The sequence below is a fragment of the Trichoderma virens genome (genome assembly GCF_000170995.1).
Source record: "Trichoderma virens Gv29-8 chromosome Unknown TRIVIscaffold_82, whole genome shotgun sequence".
NCBI lineage: Eukaryota > Fungi > Ascomycota > Sordariomycetes > Hypocreales > Hypocreaceae > Trichoderma > Trichoderma virens.
This window is the reverse complement of record NW_014013667.1, coordinates 431695-450506: the sequence shown is the minus strand read 5'-3', so window position 1 is coordinate 450506 and position 18812 is coordinate 431695. Positions and strand designations below refer to the sequence as shown.

The 18812-nt window shown below is 48.5% G+C and overlaps 3 protein-coding genes across 3 annotated transcripts; all 3 read right to left on the bottom strand.

Moving 5' to 3' along the window:
- Positions 1-3019: 3019 nt before the first annotated feature.
- Positions 3020-3637, bottom strand: TRIVIDRAFT_47019 (uncharacterized protein; the record flags this gene model as incomplete). Its single annotated transcript, XM_014098559.1, has 1 exon — positions 3020-3637. A coding segment is annotated over one exon (618 nt), but the record flags the coding sequence as incomplete, so codon positions are not given.
- Positions 3638-7137: 3500 nt separating this feature from the next.
- Positions 7138-9469, bottom strand: TRIVIDRAFT_132753 (uncharacterized protein; the record flags this gene model as incomplete). The annotated part of the gene is made up of 5 exons (XM_014098558.1): positions 7138-8298; positions 8362-8547; positions 8626-9129; positions 9214-9257; positions 9316-9469. Coding segments are annotated over 5 exons (2049 nt in total), but the record flags the coding sequence as incomplete, so codon positions are not given.
- Positions 9470-11008: 1539 nt separating this feature from the next.
- TRIVIDRAFT_203408 (uncharacterized protein) lies at positions 11009-15068 on the bottom strand (the record flags this gene model as incomplete). Its single annotated transcript, XM_014098557.1, has 7 exons — positions 11009-11050; positions 11181-11186; positions 11329-13248; positions 13407-13554; positions 13609-13979; positions 14127-14501; positions 14544-15068. 7 exons carry the CDS (start codon positions 15066-15068, stop codon positions 11009-11011), a joined length of 3387 nt encoding a protein of 1128 aa, XP_013954032.1.
- Positions 15069-18812: the final 3744 nt, after the last annotated feature.

The following is an 18812-nucleotide window of genomic DNA, read 5'->3' as shown; positions in this document are numbered from 1 at the left end:
TAAATGCTTAAGCCTCTTCTCTTATATAATAACTGTAAAGGAGGTTTAAAGGGGACTGGGTTAATTTATACCTTTATCTTATGATTATGTATCAATTTGACTAACTACCGTTTTTTAAAAGTTTTTAGGAATCCGACGTGGTTAACCATAAAACAAAGAACCTTGCTATTCACACTCCCTCCAAGATACCCTTGTCACATCCGCATCCCCTTCACGTTACGTGTCACCTCCTAAGCGTCGATTCTGTCCGCTCGAAGGCTACACAAAGTTTCCCCCCTTATTATGTGCATGCTAGCCTTTTTTTTTTTTTTTTTTTTGTTGATCCCTTAGGAATCTGCCTGAACCGTCACACACTTAGTGTGGGATGCACGTAATGGTTGATCTCGGCGCTAGCTAGTTTGTTGACAGCTAGGGAACGAACCTTTGAACTGGCTCAACTAACACCAAACACAACATCGGAAACCTAGCTTGTCTAACCGCTATAAGGACCACGGCGCGAGAACAAGTCAGGGAATCATTTGATCTAGCTGCCGCGGCTGCGTTCCTCCTGGAACGAAGCCGCTGGCACAGCTAGGGGTCATTTTGAAGCGAATAACTTGTCTGATTTCTTCTACCCGTTGGTATAACTTACAGTAACCACCAACGGGTAAGGCTTAAAATAAAAAGAAAGCCACTACAATAACCTCAAAGCGATATAGAATAACTTTTTTATATGTCTTGCCTTATTACAGGAGTTTTGGTGCCTGTGGAAGCGGATTTTAGCTGTTGATTTTGGCTGGATTTAGCGCGTTTTTGGTAATTTTTGTAGATTTTCGCGACTGTGATATGAAATCCGGAATAACGTTGCAGTGCAAGCCTAAAATTAATAAAAATGTAATAGGTGGCTAAAATTAATCGTTTGACATCATTTCCATCGTTTTTAATCGTTTTCTATGCGTTGCGGATGGTACTCGTGGCTTTGCGGTCGTGGATCAGATGTTGTAGACGTCGTGTTGTTTTTTCTAGGTTTAAATTGGATAGAAAAAGGAACATTTGGCTGTGTGTATTGATTTTTGGGGTGTATCGGGGATTTTGGGCTTAGAGGCGGAGACTCCAAGTTGGTGACCGTAAGCCCCGCTGAAGGTCAGACCAACGGGTAATCCTTAAAGTTATACTGTTGTGGTTTCATATGAGATCGAATGTCACTGCGCCGAAGGCGCCAATTGTATATTATCTGAGCAGGGTGGGCCTGATATATTCAGTAGCTGCACAGACGGAACAAGCTAGTTTTAGCATTGCGCGACATCCACGCTGCTCTATTCTCCGAAATGACTTTGACTACAGTCATTTCCACTCCAAGGCATCGTGTAGAGCCCTCGATGCATCTAGAAGGGAGATCCGCCTTGTCGCTCTGCTACCCGATGAAGGACTCGGATTGATCAAATGCGAGTTACTGCATCAATGTGTCTGTGGCGGAGGTGCAAGGCCACCGAATACTGTCCGTCCCATGCGTAAATTATTGTGAAGGCTAGTAAGAATAGACTGTGATTTCTTCGCTAAAACGGACGTGTTTGCGTTCCCTGATAGAGAATAGAAGTCGCAGGATTGAAGATGGCAAGAGACGGAACTGTATACTAGTTACTCGCGTCATCCCGTTAACTTTGTTTACGTGGTCTATTGATGTTGAGCAGAATGATCCCTGAGATATGTTCTCCAGTGTACTCCTTTTCTTCAGGCTGGGTTTCTTATCAGACGAACTCGAAATAGTTTTATTGCTTGATGTTAAAATCCCATCATTTGTCTGTAATGGTCCATAGAGCCACGTAACATCGTAGTCCTTATACCTTGAATCGGTTAGGCATTTCCTTTTACAGACAAGTGGCTTCACTTACCAATTCAGGGCCTCTGGAGGTATGGTCTTTAGCTTGTTCATGTGTTTTATCCATATTCTCAAGCATGCATTTCCTAAGCGAGCCGCATTGTCGAGTTCACTGGAGTTTGACGCGATATATCTCCAGGATTTCTGAATAGCCTTTTGAGTCCAATCGTGGGAAAAGTAGTCGACATAGCAGGATGGTCGTAGTCGCATGGACATGTCGTCCTGAGCATATCTAACAATACCAGAGCTCGGCATCTTTATTGAGATTCCTAAATCATCCAGTGCTAATTCTTCAGAACTTTCGCCGCTCTCCACCTGATGCTTAGAAGAAACATGTTTCAATTTCTGTTGAGACAAACTTCTAAGAAGAATGACTGAGCTTTTTGAGACCTCCTTGACAAGAGAATCTCGTGGAAGAGCTGCAGGTCCAATAGCTTCATCGTCAGCAAAGGTTGTAACAGACGACCGGCCGTTAATAGATTTCAAGTCGTCTTCTGTTGGAATCTTGAATGGCAAGGACAAAACTTCAGCGGCCGTCTTAATGGTCCGCTGTGGAGGACTCCGTCTGAGCTCCGAACTTGCTTGGGAAATTTGTTTCCCTTTGGCCGCATCTCTCTGCGAAGCGGATCTGTCGCCATCATGAGATACTGCTTCTGACTCTGGAATAGCACTAGTTTTTCTGTTAGTTGCCCCATCCTCGCTGTCGTTTGGCGTCTCGATTACTTCATATGCAGACACTCGAACCATGACCTTGCCATCCTTGGCCATATCAGCGTGTATGAGCCCAGCCACCCCGGTCTGCACCACATTCGAATCTGAAAAGTCCATCATCTGTATACCATCAACCTTGGAACCTGTAAAAGCAGATTCGGAGTGGCCATCGGGAGGGCTCTTGCTGTTGCTGCCACCGTCGGTGCCATCTGAGTGATGTGCAACAGTACCATTTCTGTTGAACAGGGCTCTGCCCCCGTAGACTTTTCCCCATTCAACTCGTTCTCGTGCTGCCTGCGCTTCAATATTGCGGCCAGCAACGTCCTCTTCCTCTTCCCGGTATCTCTGACTCTCAGGGAGACTCACGGCCTTTTTTCCGCGTTTTTTTCGAAAAACCTTCCAGAGCTTGATCTGAGAAATGATTCCAATCAAGCATATTATGACGACGGCTGCGATCTCAACTCGCATGCCTCTTGTGATGAGATAGGTGTCCGCACCAAGGGGGAATAGGTTATCGTTGAGATTCCATACGTAGGCCCAGAATTCTTTCAGCCCGACTCTGCTATAGCAGTCAATGCCCAGCACGATTACCGTCGCGCCTCCAAAAGACATTAGGATAATCGTGGCCCAATACCGAGTATAGCGACTGAAATAAAAGCCAAATCCAAGGACAGAAAAGCAAGAAATGAAGATAGCTCTACCGATCGTATCATGTAGCAAGCCTCCCGACGCCAAACAAAGAAACCACATGCTGAGACTAAAGCCGCCCAGAGCACACCCCAAACCTTCAGTCGACTCCTTGAAGATCAGCGATGCTGCGCCTAGAGCACAACCAGACAAGGCGATGGCAACAACATATGCTCCCTGAATGCCCAGGCTGACTGGGACATTCATGGTGCAGACGATAAGAACCGAGATTCCGAGTGCAGTGATAAAGGCCGACGAGAAGAAGCAATTAATCCACTGATTATTAATGCCTACAAGGGTATAAACGAGACCGGTGAGCATCAAAATTATTCCAGCAACACCCCATCCTGGAGTTATAATGGGCTGGATCGGCAGATCGCCTGCTGGGATCGACGCTGGAACACTTCTATGTCAACAAAGCTAGCTGAAGTGAACGAGAGGGGAGGTTTGTTCTTACCCTTGAACGAGGTTGACGTGTTCAGAGGACTGTCTGAAGTAGTTACGGTAGTAGTAGTTTGAATTTCTGCCGTTACGGATGTAGTGGTGTCAGAAGCCTTCGTGGTAGTTGGTTCTCGCGGGCCATCCGTCCGCTTGCGATCGCCATTCGACTCGCTAGTAAACGAGTGCTGCGAACTGGGCTCTGGGCTGGAGATGGAAATGGTGGGCGATGAGATGGAATTGTTACCCCATCTCGGCTCACGAAACTTCTGGGTTGCGGCCAGTTGCAGAATCAAGACGAGGCATAAGAGTGCCTGCGGCCTCACGATCCTCAACATGCTTGCTGTACTTGCCCGAATGACAGGTACCGCCAGCGGTGGCCTTTGAAATTGTTAGTATCAAAAAATGCTGCCAGCTGTATTTGCCTGCTCGTAAAGCATCATTCAACAGCCACCAATCGTAACAATAAGGCGTGAAGTAAAGGTTGCTTAGGTAGAAAGTAATCATGAAGAGCAGATTCACGGGAAAAGGTAACGACTGCTAGACAACTACATGAAAAGAAAAAGATTTTGGGTTGATAAAATCGCTTGCGAGTCTGCACCCAGGTCCAGTTGGCGCAAGCTGAGACACGTGTGGGTGGAGGAGCATGAAGAGACCGAATAAGCAACAGGAGACAGGCCATACGAGTATACAATGGGGGGAGACGGTCGAATAACCATGACTTGGGACGGCATCGAGTGAGACAGAAAAACTTTAAAGTCGCCAAGCGAGAGAGGGAAAGGGTATGAGGCAGGCGGCTGGTGGCTAAGAAGCAGCGTGTGTCACTTTTTTTAGTTAACCCCTCCCCCTCCAGCCTAATAGCTCGGTTTGGTAATACCTGCATGCAGACGGCATCATCCACATGTTAAGTGCTTGCGGTTATGCTAGTAAAGCCTTGGCTTCGTGGCACATGCTTGTATATTGATGACGGTCGCAAAAGCCAAACCTGGAATCGCGGGATATGCTCCTAGGGCGGGTCCAGCTCATGGGACTCGAAAGCTGTTAGTAGCAGCACAAACAGGTTCAATTCGATTAGTGGGCCTCTGCCATGGCGCGTGGCTGTTGGGCCAACTTCTTGGCTGCAGCGGTGGATGCAGGGCTGGTGGAGAGAAGAAGAGCAGAGGCTCGCAGCTCTGGGCGGCACCACGAAGCGTGTGGATGCGGTGGTGCAGGCGCAAGTATCTGAGGTACTCGTACGTACATGGGTGTGGACATAAGAGTCCGGAGGGAAGACTCGCAGCATTAGGGCGCATTAGGACCTATCGCTGACGCGTAGTCTCATTTGGTGCCATCGGGTGTTAAGTAAGCCGCTAAAAGAAAACAACAAACCCATCACAAGATGATCAATCGAACAAGGTCAGCCTTGGAGTCGAGAGGCCAGGTACCAAGGTACTACCGGAGCTACTAATGTCCAATAGCGCAAGAGCGAGTGGGCGCGCTGGGGCCAGATGCAGCTTCGGTTGAGATGCATGCAGGAACCTGGCCGATCTCAGTGCGTGAGAGGTACCCGCGAGCACCACCGGTGCCCCATGCTACCGCAAGCTCTACCGCAAGTTGCTTAACACAAGCCGTACCTGTGCTACTCCATCCCGTCCAGGGGTAAGGAAAGAAGAAGCTTTGGCCCGAGCGGGGTTACTCAGGTGCTGCCCCTTGCACCATACCCGGCGCCACGGCTGGCAGGCCGTACCCCACCAAGCCACACATCTGGGTTATGTCAGGTTGAAGCAATTTCCAAGCACATACAACGTAGATAATAGAGAATTCGGGATCCCGTCAAGCTCTCTTCTTGAGTTTGATGTCTTCTATTTTTTGCATCCTAAGACTCCAAATCTGGAGTCCCACGATTCCGTTTTTGGTGGTTAACAAACCCCTCGCTAAGACGCTCGCCGAATTAAAACGAAGCCAACGCTGCCACCATTTTTATCGCTGACTGGTGTCCCTGTTAGACAGACAGATCATACGGAGTACGGAGTAACATAGCTTAAAGAGATACTACTAGTAGTATATAAATACTCCGTACTCCGCATGCAGATGTTAGGCGCACAGAGACATGCATGCCTCCCGCTCTTTTGCCTTATTTTATTTAGCCACGTCGCTATAGATAATAGCTCAATTATTAATTAGATTAGCCATCTTAAGCCAGCGTCTGATCCAGTTTTTAATTTTCCCCAGATAGCACCTCTCAGCCTTCCTAAGCCAGAAGCTCCTAACGCCGCCAGAAAACGCAAAACTAATATTAAGCAATAGTCTCGCTAGTCCTCTGCCTAGTTATATAAAGGGCAACGACGATAATAACATAGTTTTAACGCCCCAGAAAAGGCATCGATTAGAGAGCCAAGGTGGTTTAATTTTATATTTTAGCTTTTAATTTTATAAAAGTTTAAATATGATAACTTTTGAGTAATATTAAGGCTGAAGATTTAATTATATTACTTTTTACCTCGTCTCTTTCATGCTCTTGCCCTTTGCATCGAGCAGTAAGACAAATTGGCAGCACATCATGAACGCTGGTTACGAGCTTGGCGATGCCAATCATTGATCAAGGATTAAGCTTCAATGGCATACAGGTAGTGACACAAAGCATCGTAATAGGTTCCAAGGCTTTATTCGTATATACAGAGCTTGTGGAATGTCTCAGGTGCCAAATAGCTGGCTTTTGTACAATCATGGTTCCAATACACGACTCGCTCAAACCCGCATGGTATATTCCTATAACCCTCATGTCCATCATCTCATAAGTAGAGAAAAGTCCAGTCATTAGTGTGTGAATGAAAATAGTGCTAGAACAAAACAAATTACGCAGTCGCCCGCTTGTCTGCTTGCATACTGAGAGCGAGGAGCTCGTCTACAAAGGCAGATTCCTCTTGCTTCCCCTGGCCAGCGAAGCCGTTCTCGCCCGTCGCAGTAGCAGTGTAGAAACTTTCTATCTTGCCTTGGGTATCGGGTCGGAGCCGAATAGGCTTAAGCTCTGAGCCCTGTTGTTCTGGAGGATTTGAGTCTTCTTGGTTCTGTGTTTGAAAAGTGGCATTTAGATACTTGATTCCAGGAAGGAGAAGGAGGTGGGCCGTGCTGTCACTTACATCTTGGACGTTGATTGATACCTCTTGTGACACCATGATGCCGCCAAAGACGTGAAGTTTCTTACCCTGATCCTTGTGGGAGTCCTTGACGGCGTAGAGTTGGCTTGTTGATGAGAGCTTGCGGGTGTCATCGAAGCTGCCGCCGTCACCATTGTATAGCGAGCTGGGATGCGACGCTACCTTGGACAACCGTTCCTGGCTCCTTGTAGGCGGCAATGAAATGGCCGCCGCACGCCTTCTGTTGCCCGGCAGGTTATCCCTGACCTTACCAACAGTGAGGGAAAAGTACTTTTTATTCACTTGGGTTGCGGCGCTGTACCGCCGTGAAGACAGCTCATGTGCTGTTGAGGATATATCGCGATGAACCATGTGGGAAAACTCGATGTTGTGAGATGAGCCACCGTATGTAAGTTGGCGCATTTTGAAGAAGTTGAGAGGCGTGAACTCACAATCAGGTGAGAGCACAGTGGCATGAATAGGGAGGACGAGTTGGAAAGCAATGAGGGTGCATTTGGAAAGGGATATGCCCGGTGTAGAGGGAGCACATGGGAGCTTCACTTCCTTGGACAAGAGTGTAGCGTCATCAAATGTTTCGTCGCCTAGAGAGTCTCGCAGCGAGGAAACGGCATCTCGAAGAAGCGAAGCAAACATGCGACCCTGAGCAGAAGCAGACTGGTGGTTCTGAAGTCTGAGCGGAACAGTCGAGAGCGGCAAGCCACGGAGGCCGTTGAGAAAGGCAGCATTGCTAGAATCAAGAGTGTCCACGGGCAATGGGACAGAGGGAAGCAGATTTCGGGCTGTCTTTTGCGCGAGCACGTCGAAGCCGCCCTTGTCGATTCGGGCGCGGACGGCAAACATGCCAACGTGGAAGCCGGAAGATAGCATGTTGGTCTTGTCTTTCTGGCTGGACATGTTGCGTAGACGAGCCTCCAGGTCGGGCGTTTTGATGTGCATGCTAGATCGAATAAGACCCACGACCTGGTGAATCTCTGCAAAGCGGAACCCTGAAGCCTCAAGCCTCGGTACCTCCTTTTTGCTGTCAACCCTGCGAACGAGGAACATGAGCGAACCGCGGCCGTACTCCTGGCCATTCTGCTGGAAACCTTTTTCTGCGACACTTTGTAGGCCGGGGCTGTCGTTATTAAGTAGTCTTTGAGCCGGGCCAGATACCCTTGATGACTCTCCCGTTACGAAAATTTCGTCCCACAATGTTCCGACGCCAATGAGAGTCGCCTTGGTTTTGGAAGCCAGAGCGTCCGCAGTGACGCAGAACAACTCGCGCAGAATGGTGTCATATTCATCTACGAGCTCACCATCATCGCTGATGAGCCGGACGCCTGCCCTGCCATTGTTATGCTCCTCCGCGAGAAGCGAAATGTGGCTGGTCATCTTGGTCATGACTTTTGTTATGATGTCCCAGTTGCGAGAAGCACGGAACATCCAGTGAAAGAGGGGGTGGCTGGTGTTGAAGAAGTCGTCGTTGGACTGGCGAAGCATGGCGTGTCAATTTTCTGCGGGCAGGCCGGCTTTAGGGAAGAAGCAACTGACTTTTGTTAAGTACGTGTCTGTCACGACTTCGCTGGGCAAATATCCGTCTTGAGCGACCATGATGCGGCCCTTGTCATCAAAGACACCGGCAGCCAAAACGACCTTTTGCGACTTGCTGGCGTAGTCTCGTCTTACCCAACTCGAATAGATGGCTATGCCGGTCATGACAACACCGGCAGCGACAGACTATCATTAGGCTCGGTCAGCTTCGGCGCCTTCAGACAGCATTCATTTGGCGCCCGCCAGATTTGCAAAAAAATTTACCAGGCAAATAACGACAACCATTGCATCCTTACGTGAGACCCCCTTACCAGGCGTGTTGTGCAACAGGGTGTAACTCGTTCCAACAGCGGCGCACCAGTGCATGCCAGACACCGCTCCGGCTAGGACCATGGCACAACCCAGTCTCTTCCACCAGGCGCTGCTCCAGGTATTCTCAAAGACGAAGAAGAGAGCGAGGGCCGTGGTGCTGGCAAGTACGGCAATAACGACAGAGCCAATAAGGTAGGAGAGCTGATATGAGCTCCGGTAGTTGCTGATGGACGAGTCGGCGAGGTAGTGCATGCCGCAAATGGCGCCGCCAGAGAGCAATCCTGCGAACACAATTCGCCACCATCGAATTCGACTATTGCCGTTGACGCCGAGGAAGGCGAGCACGAGCACGAGTATGGGCATCAGGAGAGACAAGACGGTAAGGGCGGTCGAATAGGCGATTTGGAAGGCTCCCTCACCGTGGAGCATGTAGATGGCTCGGTTGCCAATGAAGTGCTACCTCATTCACCATGTTAGCAAGTTCGGCATGCATTGAAAAGACCTGTGGTTACAATCATGTTTCCCACGCGGTGGTCGTACCATGGACCAGATGGCAATACCACCCATTGCGATGGCAGCGCCGACTAGTAATAAGCTGTGTTTCTCGGTGTCAGCTATATGGCGGCCGGCATCAAAAGGTACAAGACTCGCACAAGTTGTGCTTTCCTCTGTGTGAAGTTCTCCGTCTAATCAACTCCAGTGTGGTGCTGGTTCCAACCAAGCTAATGGCGTAACTTAGACACACGAACCCTCCATTAAACGTGTACGGCACCTCCTTGCCGGTATACTCCTCCAGGAGCTGCTGCGTCGTCGGTGTGGACATTGTTGTATTCTGGTCCCACGCGTTTTCTCTGTATGTTTCACTCTGGGATCCCGGCGACGTCGCCTACAACTAGAAAGAAGAAGAAAGACCTTGGATCAAACGAGAGGCATATTCCCAGGCATCAAGCATTCAGACACTGGCCGAGGGGAGTTCTGGAGGCGAAATACGAAAATGGAAACGCAGACGAATATCATTTGCAGAAGGGGGAGAAAATGGGGAAACCCCATCGACTGATACGGTATATTTATTATACGACGCATCGGTTAAGCACAGGGAAGAGAAAGGCTGGACTATGGGTCTGGGACCAACCGCGGCCATGAATGCAAGATGGATGGAGAAAGAGTACAGTACATACCAGGGCAAGTCCATGTAAAAGTCTATGTGCATACTAAGCTACAAGAGCAGAAACGCGTATGCAGGTAACAAATTCCGGACAAGGGTGTGTATCGTGGCCTCGAACCAATAATCCCACGACGGAACGGAGCCCGCTATGGTGCACGGGGCCATCTAACCCATTTCAGGACAACAGCCGGTGGTCATTGAACAAGAGGCCAAAGAGAAAGGAAAGGAAACATCCTTGGTGCTGCTCACAGCCCAGCTGAATCCGCCTTTGAGAGTCGATGCCCACATCTGCCACGATCTGGACTCGATACGATCGGGGCACCATGGCTCCACCCACACGCTTATCAAGCTGAACTGGGATGGAAATCAGCATTTGAGCGGGCGGCCACGGCGTTGTTGGCAGACCCGCAGCTAACATCGATCAACGGGACGCATCTGCGCCAGCTGAGATGTAGGGCGTGAATCCTCGTAACTCACCGTATGTACTTCGTACTATTGTATAATACGCCGTGCAAGCACGACTTGTCACCGATAGCCCTGCGAGCTTCCCGTTGGCCCCACTCGTCTCTGACAAGCAGGACCGTTATCACAGGTTCACACTACTCGAAGGCGCCAACCCGTGGTGCCCTGCCGAGGCTGTCTTGGGACCAGTTCAGCCACCATCAAGAAACTTCGACTAGGCCCATTTGGAGACTACCTACCAAGTAGTGACACACATCAGCCCTTACTCGCACAAAGTCCGCAAGAAGGCCCAAACCCTTACTGATCAACTGCGGCTGATTCAATCCCAAAAGGGAAAGACCGCCGCTCGACTGCTCGGTGACACTGGGCAAAAGAGAGGCAAAAAAACGACAAGCTTGTACATACAGTACCGTAAAGTTCGAAATGGGTGACGCGGGTTTTCTTAGTTAACTTAGTAACTAGGCGGCGGCTAATTGTGGACTTGTACCTCTAAGTTTCCACGTGTACCCCGCAGGTACTGCGGAGCACTGTCACAAAACCAAGACGGGCCTCCACCGCCAGCACTGGCGATTCCCGCATCTCTTCATTTCCTTCCCATTGTTGGTTTCTTCCCATTCTCTTCTTTGCTCTCTCTCTATAGCAAAAAATGGCTTTCTACAAGCTAATCATAACAACTCCCCTGGAGGCTACAAATCGCAATCAAATATTCTAGTACAGGAGGGACTGAAATTTGAAATGGGTGTCGCAGGCCTAGTACCCGTAAAATAGTATCACATGAGCCAATTCTAGCTCGCCAGAAATCTAATTCACAGTCACGTGCTTGTTAGCTCACAAGTCACAGTACCTAGAAGATGCGAGAAAGTCCGTCTAGTACACTCACAAGATACTATAAATTAACATAGTCTCCTACGACCTCCACTTTGCAGTTATTAAAAAAAAAAAAAAGAGAGAGAGAGAGAGAAAGCTGTGTCACGCTCAGAGAGTAATTATAATAGGGAATATGGCCCCGAACCCGACATCCTAAATACCACCACTCTCCCTAGACCACTACCTAGAGCCATAGCTACGTCCGTTAACGGCACCTGTGGCGACGAAGATGGTGCACAAGGCCATATAGCCGACGTGGAAGGCTGGTATTCGGGCGGAAGCCACAGTAGATTATGCCCATTCCAGGTGATCCAACATTTGTCGGCGCTTAGGCCGTAGCTAACATGGTTTGCCTTCTCAGCATCATTAGCAATAAGTCGTCGTTGATCCTGACCCTGAGCCGGATTTGAATCTGGAGACAGAACTTGGGCCTCAGTTCGATGTTCTATGCCTAATTTTATAGGGCCGATTTCGGTGTGCAGGTATGAAGCCGTATCGTCGAAAGATATAGTATGTATTGTAGTGCCAACCTTAAGTGTTTGCAGCACTTTGCCTGTCGTTGCATCCCAGATTATAATACCACCGTTCCATAACCCTGAGGCAAGGTAGCGGCCATCCGCTGAGAAGGCCACCGGGCTGACAGGGCTGGAATCCCTAAGTCTTTGCCGCTCTTTGCCTGTCGTCGCATCCCAGATCGTAATACTAGGGCCGGTTGACCCGGGTAACAGTAAGGCAAGGTAGCGGCCATCGGGTGAGAAGGCTACTGACTCAACCGTACCAGAGCCCTTAAGTGTTTGCCGCTCTTTGCCTGTCGTCACATCCCAGATCGTAATACCACCGTTCCATAATCCTGAGGCGAGGTGGCCATCGGGTGAGAAGGCCACCGACCCGACAGAACTAGAGCCCTTAAGTGTTTGCTGCTCTTTACCTGTCGTCGCATCCCAGATCGTAATATCGTCGGACGCTGAGGCAAGGTAGCGGCCATCGGGTGAGAAGGCCACTGACCTGACAGGACTGGAACCCTTAAATGTTTGCCGCTCTTTGCCTGTTATCGCATCCGAGATCTTAATGGTCGCATCCCAGATCTTAATACCACCGTTCGATAACCCTGAGGCGAGGTAGCGGCCACCCGCTGAGAAGGCCACTGACATGACCCAACAGTTAGAGCCCCCAAGTGCTTGCTGCTCTTTGCCTGTCATCGCATCCCGGATCGTGAGTGTTTGCCGCTCTTTGCCTGTTATTGCATCCCAGATCTTGATGGTCGTATCCAACATCTTCATACCGCCGGACACTGAGGCGAGGTAGCGGCCATCGGCTGAGAAGGCTACCGGGCCAGCAGGACCGGAACTCTTAAGTATTTGCTGCTCTTTGCCTGTCGTCGCATCCCAGATTATAGTACTACCATTCCATAATCCTAAGGCAAGGTAGCAGCCATCGGGTGAGAAGGCTACTGACTTAACTGTAGTAGAGCCTTTAAGTGTTTGCCGCTTTTTACCTATTGTTACATCCCAGATTATAATACTGTCGGATACTGAGGCGAGGTAGCGGCCATTGGATGAGAAGGCCATTAACTCGACCGTAGTAGAGCCCTTAAGTATTTGCCTCTCTTTACCTGTTATCGTATCCCAGATTGTAATACCACCGTTCGATAACCCTAAGGCGAGGTAGCGGCTATCGGCTAAGAAGGCCACCGACTTAACTGTAGTAGAGCCCTTAAGTGTTTGCTGCTCTTTGCCTGTCGTTACATCCCAGATCGTAATACCGTCGGATACTGAGGCGAGGTAGCGGCCATTGGGTGAGAAGGCCACCGACCTGACCCAGGGGCCCTTAAGTGTTTGCCGCTCTTTGCCCATCGTCGCATCCCATATCTTGATACCGCGCGATCCTGAGGCGAGGTAGCGGCCATCCGCTGAGAAGGCCACTGAGTTGACCGAATCCTCATGGCCCCCAAGCGTTTGTAAATAAGGGCTCCAATTATATTCCACTGTAGGCTTAAGCTTTAGCCATTGAAGATCTTCCTCTTCAAATATTTTTCGTATTAAGCTATTCAATGGGCTGAATATAAGCGCCGATGTATATACCTGTAGTGGACAATTGGCGATTATTAAACTGTTCTGCCGAATAAACCGCCATGAATCTTGTGCAAGTTCTAGTAATTGGCAATCTGATGAGTGGCGGTCCGGTGAATTTTCCTTTATTGATCAGCTTCACTTCACTTGTCATAGCGCGACCGACTCACCCTTAATAGATTTTCTAGCCTTGTTATTGAAAGAACCCCATCTTCTATATGCCCCATAAGGCCTAAAGCCTCGAGCCAGTACAGGAAGTACTTTTGAAGGAATAGGAAGACTGTCTGGTACTTATGGTCAACCTGGTCCTGAGATTGGCTATTACCGTTTTGTATATAGCAAAAATGGTCGACCCAATGGACGCAGGAGTACCGCACAGCGGTTAGCGGATCTGGATCTGGAGCCTTGATATCGTTGATTGGGAGTCCAGGAGAGTATAAATTGTAGATATTCCGTCGTAACGTGGCAGACATAGCTTGTAATGACTGCGAAAAGATGATACCATGGACGTTAGCTGAGCCAGAGGGGAAAATAGTAGGCACTGCTTTGCTACTTAAGTAGTCTTTAGCTGACTGGTGGATAACATAAACCCGGCTGTCTTTCACAGTGAGAAATGAACCACAAAACCCTATTGCTTTATGGATTAACTCGGCATCTGCGGGATCATCATCCGGGGACTCAACAAGGGAGCTAAGTTCAGCCAGTGTAATAGGCCGATATACAAGTAACACCGTCGCAAGGATCTGATAGCAAAAGTTAGTATCGCTAATATCCTCTAAATCACGTATTTGCTCCATCATCCTCTTATATAAAGAGTCAAGTCCAGGTGGAAACTTGTTCAATATTCGGAGAGGACTCTGCAATGAGATCCTCCCTAGGTTCTGACAGACCAAGGCTACCCAGAGGAAGGTATTATTAGAATTAGAAGATAAGTGATGGTGAACAGCATCTTTTGTTATAGCATTATATTTCTTCTTCTGCGCTAGCCATTCGACTTGATGCTTGATATATGCATCGACGGCTGCTGAGATAGACTTTTCGTTGAGCTCTAGACATAGCCTCATTTGCTGAGTAGTAGAGTCAAGACCGTCCTCAATATCTGGCCAGTTGCGACTGGATACTATCCACTTGACGCGGGAAAAGAGGACGGACTTCGTACTAATAAAGTCGAGCAGTTTTGGTAGGTCGGTCACGCATTCGTCAAGTGCGTCGATGATTATATAAGTCCGCTCTAGGCTTGCATCCTCCAAGATATTCGAGAAGATCTCCGACAACGCAGTCTATGTATTCACATCTTTAAAAATCACCTCCCTCCCATCCTTATATTTTTCTTGTATGTGGGAGACGAGTAGCGGCTGTTGCTTCACAATTAGGTAGATAAGGCCTCGTAGCACGGCTGTAGCGCTGTTAATGCGCTCGTCGGCGGCCTGATAGAAGAAGTAGGATAGCAGCGTGTTGGCTTTCCGGCCCTGTAGTCTCGTTTGGGGGCTTAACTCATTCACAATGCCGCAGAGCAACATCGTCTTGCCTTTGCCGGGATCGCCCTTGATCCAGAGCAGACGGCTGCGTTCTTCGTCGCGCCATTTTTGGAAATCGCTATGGTCGAGAATCCAGCGGTACGAATCTTTAAATAGGCCGCCCTTTGTGGCCTCAATGCGAGTTTTATCATCGCGGGGGTCCGTTGTACGTAAGTCCGTGAGGCATTTCAAATCCTCGTTTTCTCGAGTCTTATCAGTGGACGAGTGGTAATGAACATCACCCTGATGGATTGTAGTATTATTGCCAAAGTGGTTGCCAGTAATCTCGCGCGAGTACGTCGCCGCTAGATCCATTGTGATTAAAATATTCCAAGAAACGAAACCGCTTGACGCGAAACAAGATGTTTGAATACAGTCAAAGACATTGGCCGAGTGGCGAACCACAAGCGGTATCCGAGATATTTGAGGGGAAGCAATTGTACAAGATTTAATACGCAAGACCAGGAGGGAATTATAGGGCTAGCATTATCCGGGCCAAAAATTGCAGCCTGATCGTTGGGCAGCTCTAGATTATGTATGCTGCCAGCCCATTCTGCCTAATGATACCCCTCATTTGCTACGTGTACAAGCACTTACTAAATCGTAGCGGCCTGTGTAGCACGTATCAGCTAGCTTCGCGCGAATGCGTCGCTACAACTAGATGCTCTTTCATAGAATCCTGGTGACAAGACAAAATACTATAAAATATGTATATCGTTGTCTCTATGCACAATGATCCTCTGCTTTGGAACGTTATCTAAGACGCCTTCCTCTTTGGACAACTATCATGAGAGGTGAAAGAAGAGGAGGAATGAAAGACCTGGGTTTCGCCCTACCACCAGTGCTGGCGCGGCGCGGCCTTTCCTGGCTTTTTTTTTACAGTGCTACACAGGACCTGCGGGGTACAACTGGAAACTTGACTGGTACGAGTCCACAAATTGCCGTCACCTTGTTACTAAATTAACTAAGAAAACCCGCGACACCCATTTCGAACTTTACGGTACATACGTTCCTCTTATAATCTGACCACAGAGTGCCTGCATTTCCTATTTTTGTACACATCAGTTTGTGGACGAAAAAGGGCGGCTAGCTCAGGCACGGGTGTTTCTTCAGCGGGGAGATCTCATGGATCGCAACGACGCCCAGGCACGCCGGCAATTTAGCGTTCATATAGAGTTGGCACCGACTTAACCCAGGTGGAAAAGCACCAAAGCTACGGCAAATCTATCGAAATGTCGGTTGCAGATAAAACACAATTAGCTTTACTAGTTTATCGGCGGCGCCAGCAGAGTCACCATCACCAGCACAGCGAACAAAGCCTATTTCAGACACAAGTCCCTTCGCTCACTATTGCCCAGGCCTTTTTCTCCTCCTCTTGGTCCTCCTCTTGGTATGATAGCGCGGGCTGTGCTCGAAATCCGTCGGAATCTGTGTATCTGGAGCGGAACGGCGTGTCCATCTGCTCCGGCCCTTCGACCACTTTGCCCTCATCTTGGCTTCCAAACGCAGATTGCCAAAATGCCCGTTTCTTGCCCTGAACGGAGATCTCATATTAGGGCTAGTGTTTCATAGTGATTGTCGCCCCATATTCATTCATTCATTCATTCATTTATTACGCCCGGTGGAAAGTCCAAAAGGGCAACTATGAACCTATGGCACGTAAACATTCTGAAGCTTAGCATTTGTCCCATAGAAACCCATGAGTCCTTGTCTTCCAGTTTCTGCTCTTACAATCTGTTCTCTTGCTTCGCTACGGTTTCTCGTGTTTTATCATTCTTCACAGCGGGCTAGCTTGGAGCTTATTCCCCAAGTGTTCAGGATCCTATCGACGGCAGCTGAAGCAGCGTCTGCTGTCTCTAGCACGAGGTGTTAATGGGAGTTAGGCGGCGAGTTAGTAAGTGGTGCGTAGGTGTTATAGTTTGCGGATGTTACTTGTGTTGCAGCCGTCCTGTGGCCAATGCAAAGCGGATTGTTGCTTGCACTGCCTTTAAATTCGGCATCCAGTCTGGTCCATCGGACGGCGCCTTTTTGTTCTGTGCAAATGTTGCTTCCTCTTGTATACACTCTTTCGAGGTAATTTCCAGGACCCATACAGTATTAATATAGAAGTAAATCTATACCGTATACATCCAAAGTCCAGAACAGGACTTCCGGAGTTAAGTTTTGCCGTGCGCCACACATGGCGTATGGCGTGCAGATGCACCGCCGGCAACCTTGGCCTTTGCCATCTTCCACAAATGGCGTATAAGCTGTCAAGGATCGAGCGAAAGGAGCTCGAAATTACCATTATTAGTAAGTTCAAGGGCAACCGAAACATTACAGATGAGGAGATAGCTAGAATTTTCCCTCGCTGCACGACAAGAACTGTTCGCAACGGCCGCTCAAACATCCTGCGATATGGCACGATCGACCGCCCCTCGAAACCGTTTGGTCGACCAGCGGAAGTCACGGAAAACATGTGGATGGCCATTTGGCATGAGTTACGACGACGTCCCAGTTTAAGTCAACAAGCCTAAGCAGACTTTCTTTACAAACTATATGGCATTCGCGTATCAAGGTCCACGATCAGTCGAGGCGTAAAGTAGACAAAGAAGATGATGATTACTATTGCCAAAGAACGTAACCGAGATCTACGAGATGATTATATACATAGACGATCCTTTTTCAAGCCTAGCCAAATGATTTTCGTCGATGAGGCTGGCGATGACCGTGAGCTGGCAATACCGAAGAAGGGATACGCCCCAAAAGGCGTGACTCCAGTTCAAGTGAAGCCATTTATCGAGGAAAAAGGATTTCCTTCCTCCCTGCGTATACTATAGATGGAGTTATCTATTCCCAAGTGTATGAAGGCAATACGGATCTTGAAGTCTTCGAATCTTTTCTTGTAAATCTCTTGCCACATTGTGGCAGGTATCCAGAACCACGGTTGGTTGTCTCCCAAACGATCAAAGATTTATTTGCCGAAGCTGGCGTGTTAATCGTAAAACAGTCTCCATATTCTCCAGACTTAAATCCTATTGAGTATTAATACTTCTTTGGCGCACTCAAGAATCACATAGAAAGCTGAGCTATAGAAGACGAGGATCACATCCGCGGAGACTTCAAAAACTATTTACGGATGAAGATTAATACTATGGGACGTGGCGAAACTGGCAGAAAATGGGCAAGGGGACACTTTAGAAAGGCACAAATCTATATTGAAGAAAGCTTAGAATGAATGGAACATGAAAAAGAATTACCGTTGCTTGTTACACCCGTTCTTTATGTGTCTATAACACCCCTTGCATCTTCAAACCCCGTGACCTGCACTTGTAAAACTTGATCTAGTCGAGCAAGACACCACCCAATAGCCCGATCTCCGATATAAAAAGAAGCACTAAATGCCACCAACGTCAACGCCATATACTAGCCTACGGCGCGTTCTTGGCATGTTCCTCCCTCTGCAGTTTGTAAAATGCATTGATATCACTAACGAAATGCCACGCAACACCCTCTGGCACGTCGTTCTCCAGGTAATATTGGAAACCCCTTTGCTGGTTGCTCACAATCATTTTGAGGTCATATTTTCGCTCCAGATTTAAATGCTGGATACAGAGATAAGCCTCCTTTTCATCATCACTTGCTCGATTTATCTGCCACACGTCGTACGCCTTGAGCAGGTCTCGCCTTGGCTCACCGAGAGATATAAGTGGAGAGGCGGGGAAGACCATTTCGGGAGTTAAAGAACGACCGCCATACGAACACTGATGCGGATGGCAAAGACTGGTAGATACGCCATCTGAGCCCCGTTGTTGTCGCTTGCGTCGTTGATCCTTTTCACGCTGCTTGTCTTCCCGCTCTTCCTGCTGTCGTTCGTTAGCTAGAACTAATCGACGAAAGGTTTCTGGCACATCGTGATGTCCATTTAAAGCCCTCCCTGTTTGTAAGTGATCAACTAGGATGTCTCTATGGTGAGGAAAGAGCCGAATGTGTCTGACTTTATACTGCCAGCAGTGGTTACTATTTTTGCATGGCGGATCAAAGCATCTCATCAAAGCGTATACCTTCCCAACAGCCACC